Below are 12,438 nucleotides of genomic sequence, written 5' to 3' on the forward strand. Positions count from 1 at the left end.
AGAAGTTGTACAGGGAGAGCACTCCTGGCAGGCCAGCTGCTGAAGTTTGTTTCCTTGTAAATTTAAATTTGCGTCCTTGCTCAGGTTTGCCCAGAATCTGTAAGATCAGTGTAGACTGAGATACTTTGTCACTCTCTTCCTAGCTTTTGGCTCAAGTTTGACAAAAGCTGAAGCACGCATTCCACTGGATCTGTACATGTTTATATATGTACTCTGTCCCATCTAGTGCTAGTCAAAGATGGAGCTGGGGGCTTTGTTGAGGCTGTAATGGAAACATGAAGCTGATTGATGGAAGCTGGGCTAGCAATGTTGGGAATCTCATGGGACCCATCAGAGGAGATATCTCCATCAGGATCTTTCACTGACTACTACTTTTGATAGATTCAGGTGGGTGGCGATGTTGGTCTGAAGCAGCAGAACAAAGTTTGGGTCCAGTGGCAACTTTAAGACCAATAGCTTGATGCAACATTTAAGTTTTTGCATGCCTGCGCACTTCATCAGATGCCTTTTACTTTTAATAAAATGTTGTTGGTCTTAAAAATGCCACTGGACTTAAACTTTGTTCTGCTACTACGTTTGATATCCCTAACTGGATTTTTGTGATTTGTTAAAGTCTAGGGTTTTCACAAACAGCCACCAAACCTGTTGTTTCAAATGGCTTTTCTTGCCACGGACCTTCCTGACTCGTGAACATTTCCTCCTGTTGTTTTGTTGCTGTTGTTTTTCAGGAGATAGGACGGCTGGCCTTGGAAGCCAACAGGACAGCAGATGGCGTCTTAGCTCTGGAGAAAGGGCTAATGTCTTTGCAGAGAGAAGCCCGGGAAGTGGAAAATGAGTTACAAAGGAAGCAGCTGGAGGCTGACCTGGATGCCTCCATGGCACAGGAAGTGAGTTTTGTAACTGTTCTGCCTTTTTATCAAAAAGAAGTCTTAAGAAAAGACACTCATGTTTGTGATTGTTGTCCCTTCCCAAGGCTGTTCAGAGGTCCCAGAGAGCAAAAGCAGATGCAGCAAGCGCTGGGAGTGCTGTCCAAGGGGTGCTGAGTGCTTTGGAAGATGTTCTGCACCTGATGGGTAAGAGGCAAGGCTTTTTCTAATGATTAAAGCCATCTGCAACCATCCCTTGGCTTTATCAGTCAGTTAACTGCGTAAAACTTCCACGGATTAATCAGTAGGGTTTTAATCAGTGATGGACACATTTCAGGTTGAGTATTCACGGTTGGCTTTTTAAAAGGTGGTTTTGGTTCGTGCATGCTTATTTATTTATATTTGAATTTATAGGCTGCCTGTATTGTACCAGGCATCTCGGGGCAGCTTACGGCAATGCAATAAAACCAACATTGATACAATAAATTCCAATAAAACATGAAATACAATTAAAGTACATTTGAAAACCAGTAGAACATTAAATTGCAGTGTTACCAAATATCTATAAAAGGTAGTACCCAATCCTGTGTGGGTTTTAAGTATCTTTGATCTAGATACAGGGATGGCCAAACAGTGGCTCTCCAGATGTTCATGGACTATAATTGTCATGATTCCCTGCCACATGGCCAGTTGGCAGGGGCTCATGGGAACTGTAGTCCACGAACATCTGGAGTACCACAGTTTTGCCACCCCTGAATATGGAAATGAACAAAAAAAATTACTTCCAGACTTCCATCCTGAGCTCTCTACATTCTGAGCCTTTCTTGGGTTCAGTTGATTAGTTAAAACAAATTTATTTATTTATTTATTTTATTTGTATATCGTCCTCCCCTGAGGCTGAAGGCGGTTCACAGAGAACATAAACAATACATTAAACTTGTTCCACATCAGAAAAAAATACAGTACAACAGTGATAATAGCAAAAACAACAACAGATAACCGTGTATCCAACTAACGACCAACAGGTCCATGGCTGGGCTCAGGTCCATGGATTGTTGAAGGGGGTGAGGGGATTCAGCGGTGTTGCATTCTTGTGGTGGACTGCAGGCCTCAAGATAACTTTTTCATTCAGATTGTCATCATGTGTTGAGAGAAGAGAACCATAATGAGAAGGACATGAAAGCAGTTATACACACACATTATAAAGAGGGAACAAGTCCTCATGGGCAGGTTGCATGCAGGAGGAGGGATTGTGGCTGCTTTGCATCCAGACGTTGAGTGTGGCTTTTTCATTTGAAGTGGATCCATGCGTTCTTTACTGTCCATTTTTGAATGGAGATGTGTACATTGGGTGTTAGACAGATCCTAGATCACATGGATGTGAGTGGGGGCAAGTCCCACCCGATGGCAGAATGAGAAGCCATAATTTTACTTTTTCTCCATGGAGAGCTTTGCATGCCATGGAGGCTTTTATGAACACAGCAAGTGTGGTCCAATAGTTAGAACATTTGGGCTTGTACATGGAGAACCTGTTTGCATATGTAAGTCGCATGAGCATCCATGGAATATGTGCCTTCAGATCATTTTCACTCCCCCCCCCCACGTTGTCATTTCATATAGACCAACCTGAGGCTGTGGATGAGCAAGGGGTGGCCATGCTTGAAGCGAACCTTGCTAAGGCCAGAAGAAGAAACAGCCAGTTAAAAGAGCTGACGTTGCAGCTGGAGGAAACAGCCAGCCGGCAGAAACTCCGGATCCAAACGTTAGAGAGGAGCGTCATTGAGATTCTCGCTGATATCAAGAACCTGGAGGAGATCCGGGATACTCTCCCCACAAAATGCTACAACATACGCCCCATTGAAAGACCTTGAAGACTTTGTGGGCAGAGGGGGCAGACTGCTATGCATTCTGTTCGTCAAGTCTTGGACACCAATGTTAGGGTTAGGCCAATGGTTTGGGTGTATAGAAGAGATCCAGGCCTCCTGGGGACTCACTGCATGTGACACACCTGAAGGGATCCTTTTTGAATTCAGTCCAGCAGGCTTGGATGACCGTGGCCTTATTGTGGGTAGCAAAGGCACCCTGCCACCAGCACTGGAAAGGTTAGCAATTCCAGATGTCCCATTCCTGGGATGCAAGAAAGAAAACCAGACTGCCTGATGGAGAGGCTGACCGTGACAGGTTTAGCGTGCAAGAGACTGTATATGAATATACCAGCAGAATGTGCCCTGCTCAATGTATGGATGTAGCCAGAATTTGTAACCAACAGCTGAACCTGAACACTCCCAGCATTCTTGTATGTTACCCCAGCCTTATTTAATGTAATAAGATGGAAGCCATGCTCTTCTAAACTAGGGTGCTCCGTTATCTGTTATTGCTCTGGATAGTCCTTCGCTTTAATGGCTCCCTCAGTTGCTCTTCCATCAAAGCCTAGGGATCTCAGATCGTTCTCAGGACTAAAGCCATACTAGTTTCCAGGACTGTTTAGAGAGAAGCCCTCACGCTCTGTTTGTTTGGGTGTGCTCGTGCGCACAAACGTGTGTAGAAATACACACATTGTCCTTGCATGGTTTCCCAGCTGCGGCTTGGGTATGATCTTCTAGGAAAGTTTTTGTGGGGGGAAAAATTGCAGAAGAACTGAGTGGAGCCCACAAACTTGAATGAAGCAGAGCAGCATTGTTTGGGAGCCAACAATAAACTTCATTAATCAGTGTCCCTAAACCAGAAAGCTCCCCTCCCCATAATGTATTCCTGATACAATGTTGGAGATTTTTTTCATCCCACCACCAGCAACCTAGAACCAAACTAGACATTGTCCATGGGTTGAACCTTGCCACATACATGACTAAGATCAGCAAATAAACTGAGCAGTGTTGTTATAATTCAGTCATGTATGGAGACTGAACAATACCCACATACAAAACTGGATGCTAATGCCTTTTTAGAGGTGGACTCAATCTTTTACAAATGCAAGAGGTCTATAGAGCACCTGGTTCCTTTGGCACTTGAAATGGCACAGTGGGGGGAAATAAGATCCCCTGGTACTACTGTGCTGTGCGGCCAACCAGGATCACTTTACAAGGGCAGTGCCTATCCGGACATGCTACTTTTAAGTATCTTCCATACAAAAATCTGGCAAAGGAAAGAGCTGTGTGCTGCTGTGCAACTTGCAGATATTGAAGGCACTGGGCCATATGACCTGCATCTAAAGGAATTGCCAGGTGAAATGGGGAACAGGCTTCTTTAGCTGCACTATTAAGCCTTTGAAGTTCCATCTCCTGAAATCTACATTTTATTGATTGAAATGTCTCAGACACCAATAGCATAATCTAAGGGCAGGCCAATAGATCTGATTTTTGTCTCCCTGTAGGCTAACCATAGAAGAGCTGGATTCTTTCAGCATTTGGTATGTGAGGCTAGAAGTATCAGAATTAACGGCGTAGTCGCAGCCAATATTTAGTAGCCGTAAGCCATGCTCTCGTTTCAGGTAGACCCCGGCCCGTTTCCAGACAAGTGACAGCTGTCCAGCTGAGTTCTCACTCACATCCCTTTGATTATTGTGCCTCTTGTCACACAGGAAGAATTTCAGATTTTTTCCCCCCTACCGAATGAAGCAGGCAAAAGGAAAGGCCAGCACAAATGTTATGAGCATAATTTTTCTTTATTAACAGTATTTTTAAATGCTGTGCCAATTGTTTTAAACGTTTTTACCGCTTCTGTCCCTGTCCATGAATATCCCCTTAGTGTGAAACCAACATCTTCAAATTCGTTTCCCCCTCCCATTATTATCATTTTTTTAAATAAAGCAAACAATATGGTTTAAAACTGCAAGTTCAGCGACAGAAAATAAACGTCTCCCTCCCTGTGCAGCTAAAAACCGCAGTCCCTTGCGAGAGGTTGATGCTTCCTTCCCCCCCCCTTCCACACCAAACCCACCAGCCCCCTCCCCCCTTTATGCCACACCCTGTCCCTTCCCTCCTCCCCCAATCATAAGCGTAACTGAGCATATGAAGGCAAAAAAAGAAGACAAGTTAAGACACTATATACATCATCTGTACCACAATGCTATGTTCCTAAGGCATGCGCTGTCCTAAACCGGATGGAATTGGGAAGTGGCCTGCTCACGGATCTTGCAGCTTTTGTTCAAGTGGACGGGGAGTCCGTTCCCTTCCTTTCCTTTGCTCTCGTCCTCGGTTCCCAGTCCAAACTGTCCTTTGAGCCTTTTGGGGGGGAAGGCCGTGGTGACGGTTTCGGCGTGTGGTTGCACATGCGATGCCTGTGCTACCTTTCCCCATCATTGGCGTTGATCTCTGCAGCTGAGCTCTGAGATGGGAGGGGAGGAGTCCAGCAAGAAGAGGCTGAAGCGGCCCTCTGGTGAACAGAGGCTTGTGGGTTGTGTGTGATTGAAAGAGCGCATTTCGGAACAGTAGTGGATTATGTGCAACAGGACAGCAAAAGAGCTATTTATTTAAAAGGCATGGAGGATATCTAAAGCCTTCCACAAGTAGAAAATTCTTTTATCAAAGAGAGACGGTGGCCTTTTGGTACATCTGCCTCTAACAGAAGTGGGGCCCTGGGAGCACTGACTGGGCCTGGGTGGGCCTCGCCAAGCCAAGTGGTGGCCCCAGCACTGAGGAGCCATCTCTGCATCTTGATTGCCCCATTGGTTCCTGTTTCCCATGTGCTTGTTCTCATAGCTGCCCTAGATTTTGTCACCAGGCAACAAAAACACTCCATTTGGAAAACTAGAGAGGTTCCAAATCCTGTGGTTCCCGCAGGCATCCCGGTATGACTGTCTGCAAATGCTCGAGGCAGTTTTGGCTATTGGAAATTTCAATTTGCCACTACAGACACTGTCTCATAACCTCCGGACGCACATGCTAGTGCTCATGTAAAACTAATTGGCCAGTTTGCCATGGATTGGGATCTGTGAATCTGTTCTACGTAATCTATTTCTGGTAAGGCCTTGGAGGAGGAGAATATGGCTTAAGTGCCATTCAGCGCTTAACACCCACTCAGAGCAGTTGTCCCGCCCCTGAGAGCCTCCTCCTCCTCCTTCAACTGGCTTGCCTGTCTGTCCAGCGGCCAGCCAATCGCCTTCCGTCCCCTAACCCTGACCACACCCTCCTCCTTCTACTTCCCTCTGAGGCTCAGAGGCTGCATATTCCTGCTGCATGAGAGGTGCCCCTACCGGTGAGTTCCTTTCCCAGGGGGCCTCCAACCTGCAGCCTTTCCAGGTCCTGGGGGAGGGAGAGGTCATCCACAGAGTTCTTCCACCACCCCACCCCCAATCTAGCACCCGTTGTATTCCTGAATGCAACAGGCTTGGCCCCTAGTGACTCTATATTCATGTGGCTGCTGGAATTTCCCCTCTTCCCGCTTCTTGTAGGAATAACTGGGCGGGAAATGTTCTCTTGCTCCGGCAAGACTTAAGCAGCAACTTCCTCTGGAAATGTGTGTGTGTGTGTGGAGAAAGCAACACCCTCACACACACACGTGGCACTTAAATACAGTTTCTCACGAGAGAATGGATGGAAGGTAATAGCAGGTAACTGCAAATTCCCCCAGCCTGGCCAGAGCTAGCAAAACTAGCAAGGGTACAGTGGAAACAACAAACGGTGGAACTCCAAAATGAGTTACTGGACAAAATGAGAGGCTTTAAGTCAAGGAAAGGGTGGGTGGGTGGGTGGGGGGGGGGTGGGGGGGTGTAGCCAATCCAGGGCCCAATCACCAGGGATGCCTTAGGTCAATGAGATGGCTCCATCACCCAAAAAGGCAATGCTCAATAACTATTTCTCCCTCCCCACCCAGAAAAAAGTGCTCCCTTTTTAAAAGGTTCTGAAGCACTACAGAAACCCCCCACTTAAAATCCACCCTCCCCTTAAAACGAGTATCTATTTACAACCAGAACAATCAACTGTATAAGAAACAAGGCTACTCTCTCCCCTTCTCACATCCTTTCCCCAGTGGAAACCCCTTCCCTCATTATTATTATTATTTTTGCTCCAGATAACAGTGTCCAGAATCTGGGCCACTTCACTTAAAGAAAAAAGAAAAATCAAGGCAAAATTCTTCCATGGCTGGCCTAAAAAGTCTGGGCACTGTGCCAAGTGGGTTAGACTCTCCTCCTGCCAGCTGCGTTCTATTTTAAACAGAGCAACTCACAACAATAAAAGGCCCAAAAAAGAAAAAAAAGGAATTAGCACTGGAAATAAAAAGGCCCGCTGAGTTTTATTTGGTTGATGGGGGATGAGACAGGGAAAAAAGAACAACCTTCCTTGTTTCCCAAGGCATGCTGGGCCAGGTGGACTGTGTTACTTCCCCAAATGCATGCTGGGAAGGCACACATCAAAGCCGCCGGCCCCCTTTAGGCTCTCGGTGCCTGCGTTTGTTTTCCCGCCCAAGGACAGGGAAACGGGGATGACAGACCGGGGCATTCGTTTGTTTGGCTGTTGTATGCTACACTTCCCTGCATGGGGTGTGTGGGGGGGAGTAGAGAAAAGGGGCGTCAGAATCAGAGCGAAAAAAAGACAGATACACGCAAGAGGCAGCGAGAAAGAGAAAGAAATGTGATGGACGACCGCAGGAAGGGAGAGCGAGAGATCTGCCTCAGTGCACTGCCAAGGAAGGGGGCCGAGGGCTAACCAGAGGCATTCAGGTACAGCTGGCTCTTGAGGATGTAGTCAATGACCGGCTGTGACAGATAATCCACCACGTGTCCATCGCCATGCTGAAGAGCCAGTCTGCAAAAGGAGGAGGAAGAGGAGAATGAATGACACATACATATGCCTGAAGCTGGTTGACAGATGACAGAGATTGGGTCCCCCGGAGAAAATGGATGCTTTGGAAAGTAGACTCTACAGCAGGGGTAGGAAACTGTGGTCCTCCAGATGTCCAGGGACTACAATTCCCATGAGCCTCTGCCAGCATTTGCTCATGGGTATTGTAGTCCATGGACATCTGGAGGGCCACAGTTTGCCCACCCCTGCTCTATGGCATAACAACCATGGAGGTTCCCTCCCGTCCCCAAACCCCATCCTCCTCAGGCTCCAATCCCCAAATCTCCAGGTACTTTTTGACCTAGAGCTGGCAATCCTATCTCCACAGTCTTAGGAAAAGGTCTCTCCCATCATGTGCTACCTGACAGTCTTTAAGCAGCGGCTGGACAGATGTTCATGAACCACAGATCCTATGAGCCCCTGCCAGTAAATGGACATCTGGAGAGCCACGATACAGTCTGCTGTCCAAAGCAGCTGCTTTAACCAAGATCTCAAGGCACCACCTCGAGGTTAACAACCCTAGTTTGTTTGACTGAATACTCCCCTATATAGAAACCCAGATATCTGGGGGAAGGACTCTAGGCTATCTTGCTCCTTTATATGCCAGTTTTTAATTTGCAGAACTTTTCTTTAGGAGGGAACTATGCAATCCTACATCTGCAGTCTAAAGTGGTATAGTCCAGGAACAGTTTACCACACGATCTGCATTTGGTGTAAACCAGCCCTCATACCTGTGAGGAGTTGGCTTCTTTGTTCCATGTGGAAACAAGCAAGGAAAACCTGGCCAATGTTTCACCTGCTTTTAAATGAATGGTTTTGCTTCCTGGTCTTAATGAAAATGACTTGACTGGAATTATGTCCTTGACTGGATGGATCTCACTGAAATTTTGTATCACCTGTTTGGCAGTTAAAGACATCTGTGTGTGTTCTAGGGTTGTCAGGCAGCAACCTGGACAGCTTATCATCTTGAATATATCTGCAAATGTCCTACCAATGACTTCTTCCTCTTTCCAAAGGATCAGAAGGGACTCTCAGACTACATACAAGCTGCACAGGTACCAATCCCAAGGCCAGAATGTTTGTGCCAATGTAGCTGTTACTCTGGGGTCGGGGGACCCTTTTCTCTGTGAAAATGTTCTCGTGGAAGGGTGTGTGTTTGTGTGTCTCGTTTTTACTAACAGGATCCCTCCCCAGTTTACGCACCTGCTTTTGGTTGAACTGACGATGGACATGGGGTGATTCACGTCATCCTTCACAACCAGGATGTTGTTCTGTGGAGAAACCAATGGCAAGACATTGAAAAATGCCCCTCCCCATGCTAGAAGATTAATAGGAAAGGCCCCTCTCTAAAAGGCCAGCCTGGAGGCAGTGCTTAAGAGAGGAGGTTCTAATCTGGCAAGCCGGGTTTGATTTCCCGTTCCTCCATATGCAGCTAGCTGGGGGACCTTGGGCGCATCACAATTCTCAGAGCTGTCTCAGCCCCACTTGCCTCACTGGGTTTCTATTATGGGGAGAGGTAGGGAAAGACACTTTGAGGAGAAAGCCGCTTTGAGACTCCTTTGTGTAGTGAAAAGCAGGGCATAAAAGTAAATTCTTTTTCTTCTGTGAGAGGTCAGAGCAACAAAGAGGAGCTTAAAATGGTGGCATCCATATGAGGGAACCATCTCCCCGTGAGTTGTTCCGCCAGGCCTATGGTTGAGGCCAGCTGGCCTCCCCACTTGAAACATCTGCCAACAGAGACCCCTCCAAACCCTGACAAACTCCATAAAGAAACAAATTTGAAGGCGGGTTTTAATGAAGGATTGCTGGGTTTTTTTACTGTTTCTTTTCTGAGGTAAATTTTATAGAATGTTGACAGCCGCCCCTGAGCTAATAGGATGGTGTGCTATACAAATAAAACATGTATTTTATTTTTATTTATGATGTTCATTTTGCCAAATTTTGTTTCAGTTTTAAGAAAATGGGGGCGATCAGCAGGTATTTTGAAGGAAACTGATCCTGCCTTGAGTAGGGGGTTGGACAAGATGGCCTGTATGGCCACTTCCAATTCTATGATTCTGTCGTCTGAACATTTTTTGCCAGAGAACAGATCTTTTGGTGCCAGCAGTTTTGTGTGATTAAGAAAAACAACAACGTTTAAATATATTTTGTTCTTATTTGTTTTTAACCAAGTTTTCAATTGGATTTATAATGTTTTAGGCCTTCCTGGGGGGTCTGCCAAGCCATATGGCGGGTTGGAAGTGTCAAAATCTGTTAATAAGTATTATAAGTATTGCCTGTTTTTTTTCTCTGAGAGGAATGTGAATTTACTATATAAAAGCCAAGCATTAGTGGGGAAAGTTTTAATTGTCATTTAATCTGAGGTTTGACGGTCATTTCTGTTTCTTTGTTTAGTTTGTAGGTAGAACAGAAATCCAAGGTTCAACAAAAGCACAGGGGTAGCTACTAGGCTGGCATTAAAGGCTTAGAAAGCAAGCAGGCATCTAAATTAGTTTATTTCTCAATTTTATTTAGCGCAGGTTATGTTCACAGTACTTATTAGTTACAGGGTATAGCAAAGGGCACATAGTATCATGGATGTTTCTTTTATAACCAGAACAGAGTTCAAGAACAGTTTTGACTGGCTTTTTCAGTTTTGTTGTATTGTTCCAGTTGTGAGCTGCCTCCAGTAGATCTGCAGAGAGGTGGCGTATTTTCCAAACAGATGTATCCTAACCCATGAGATTTTCAAATATGGTCAAAGTAACAAAAATGGGAGAAAGAACCATTCCCCTGCCCCCAGGCTGCTGGACCAGATTCAGCATGCCTCCCTCATGACAGGTCACTCCCAACTGTAGATACCTTCCTTGGGTTCAGAGAGTGAAATCAGACATGGAGCTGAGAAAACACACGTTCTTAATGAGCCATGCCTGTTAGCTAGGGCCAAGGACGGTTAATGTGGAAGAAGGGACAGACGGCGGACGCTTAAAAGGCAGACGAGGATTCTGAGCAATGGAAATTTCGTGCAGCATTACGAACCAAATGAAGGAAGAACTACTTTCCACATGCAGTGTATCTTTGCTTTACATTATTCTCTCCTACTGTCTTGCCTTCTGACCAGGATGAAAGACTCAGCTCTTCTCTCTTATCTGTACCTGATGAAGTTAAAAGCTGAAATTCTTGCTGGGTCTAGTCTTCACTTTGCTTTTTATCCTCTCCCAGCCCAATAAGCCCCTCCCTTCTGCACTGTATTCGATTTCCATTTTGATTTTGGGAACTTTAAATTTTCCCTCTGCAACATCCATGATTGATCTACCTTTCCCTCATGATATCCAGGAGCGGATATGTCGCTATATCTGAAGAACCAGCTTTTAAAGCTCCCAGTATAAGTGAAGATGTTTTCATAGAATCATCGAATCATAGAGTTGGAAGGGGCCATGCAGGCCATCTAGTCCAACCCCCTGCTCAATGCAGGATCAGCCCTAAGCATCCTAAAGCATCCAAGTTTTGCGTTTTGTGGATTAACTTCCTGCCTGTGCCAGCAATGCTGACGTAGCAAAGCAGTCTTCCCTGATTGGACAGGGCATCAGTTCAAAGACTTCCTGGTTCCCGGTTGCAAGACTTTCCTCCCAAGACTTATTTTTGCCCTCATTCTGGGATCTCTAGAAGCTCACACTCCTCTCAGCAGAGGTTTGCCTCTTGGATTTATTTTCCCCTCCTCTTTCTCTGTGAGGCTACTATCTCCGATCTTCTCCCCTCACCACCCCATTCAGGAAAAGAAAGAGCCTCCTGCTGCACTTGGCTCCCCTCCCTGCTCTGAGCTTCTCCAATCAAGTGCAGAACACTTTCTGTTTCAATTTGGGGGGGCTGGATAGGAAGGAGGAAGACCCGGGTTCAAATCAATCTGAATTCAGCAGGATCAACAACGGGAAAAACAAAGTAAGTGCAGAATCAGCCCTGGTCTCCAAGGAGCTCTTGGATGCAAAGCAAACCAAATTATTGCAGGCCAGCAAGAACCTTGTGGGTGGAAGCTCTCTGAATGTTCATGCAGCACTGCTGTTCTCCTTCGACAATTTGAAAGCAGCCACTGATAACATTGTTTTTGCTGCATGATACAACTACAGCTCCAGTTTTCTCCCTAAAGAGTCATAGGACCCAAAAGAAGAAGAAAAGAAGAGCTGGTTTTAAGTCTCCTGCTTTTTACTTCCCCAAAGGTCTCTCAAAGTGGCTTACAATCACCTGCCTGTGAGGCAGGTGAGGCTGAGAGAGCTCTGACAGAACTGCGACTGGCCCAAGGTCACCCAGCTGGCTGCATGTGGAGGACTGGGGAGATTGCCACTATTAACCACAACACCAGACTGGAGGAAGGGTGAGGAAGCACAAGCAAGATGGGCAGGACAGGACAGGTACCCGAAAAGCATGCTGTGATCAAGACATTTCACTCCTCTTCATCACTGAGAATACTGCGAGGAGGTGGAGGCCCAGTCGTCATGTGAAGGAACTTACTTTGTACTTGCGGAGTACTGAGGAGTGATTCATGATCCGGTCTGTGTCAGCACCATCTCGTGGCACGACAACAATGCCGAAGTCCCCGACGATCACCTCCATCTGTTGCAAGGCAAAAGGAATGCAGTTTAGAGCTACGAGGGGAACAAAACAGATTCAGTAGAAGGCAGCTTCATTTGTTCACGTGTACAGAGGCCAGGTCATCCCAGGAGAGAGGACGGGCTTTGGTCTGTCAGTGCCCAGCTGTCCCAGACTGAAGCCTGAATAAATGAGAAATGAGTTGAGCCCCTCTCTGCCTAGCTCAGACT

General features: G+C 46.2%; 2 protein-coding genes across 3 annotated transcripts in view; one reads left to right on the forward strand and one right to left on the reverse strand.

Moving 5' to 3' along the window:
• The window catches only part of LAMC2 (laminin subunit gamma 2), a 49,313-nt gene extending 44,794 nt beyond the window's left edge, over nucleotides 1–4,519 (forward strand). For both annotated transcript variants that reach the window (XM_077332613.1, XM_077332614.1), the window contains 3 exons: nucleotides 729–887; nucleotides 974–1,073; nucleotides 2,487–4,519. In XM_077332613.1, coding sequence (XP_077188728.1) covers nucleotides 729–887; nucleotides 974–1,073; nucleotides 2,487–2,737 — 510 coding nt within the window. In that variant the 3' untranslated portion in view covers nucleotides 2,738–4,519. The remainder of the gene's footprint in view (nucleotides 1–728; nucleotides 888–973; nucleotides 1,074–2,486) is intronic.
• A 2,846-nt stretch (nucleotides 4,520–7,365) lies between these two features.
• The window catches only part of NMNAT2 (nicotinamide nucleotide adenylyltransferase 2), an 82,868-nt gene continuing 77,795 nt past the window's right edge, over nucleotides 7,366–12,438 (reverse strand). The window contains exons 9-11 of the mRNA XM_077332615.1: nucleotides 12,131–12,232; nucleotides 8,849–8,916; nucleotides 7,366–7,609 (exon numbers count right to left, since the gene is read on the reverse strand). Of these exons, the coding sequence (XP_077188730.1) occupies nucleotides 7,507–7,609; nucleotides 8,849–8,916; nucleotides 12,131–12,232 (273 nt within the window). The 3' untranslated portion in view covers nucleotides 7,366–7,506. The remainder of the gene's footprint in view (nucleotides 7,610–8,848; nucleotides 8,917–12,130; nucleotides 12,233–12,438) is intronic.

The sequence above is a fragment of the Paroedura picta genome, chromosome 4, assembly GCF_049243985.1.
Source record: "Paroedura picta isolate Pp20150507F chromosome 4, Ppicta_v3.0, whole genome shotgun sequence".
Lineage (NCBI taxonomy): Eukaryota > Metazoa > Chordata > Lepidosauria > Squamata > Gekkonidae > Paroedura > Paroedura picta.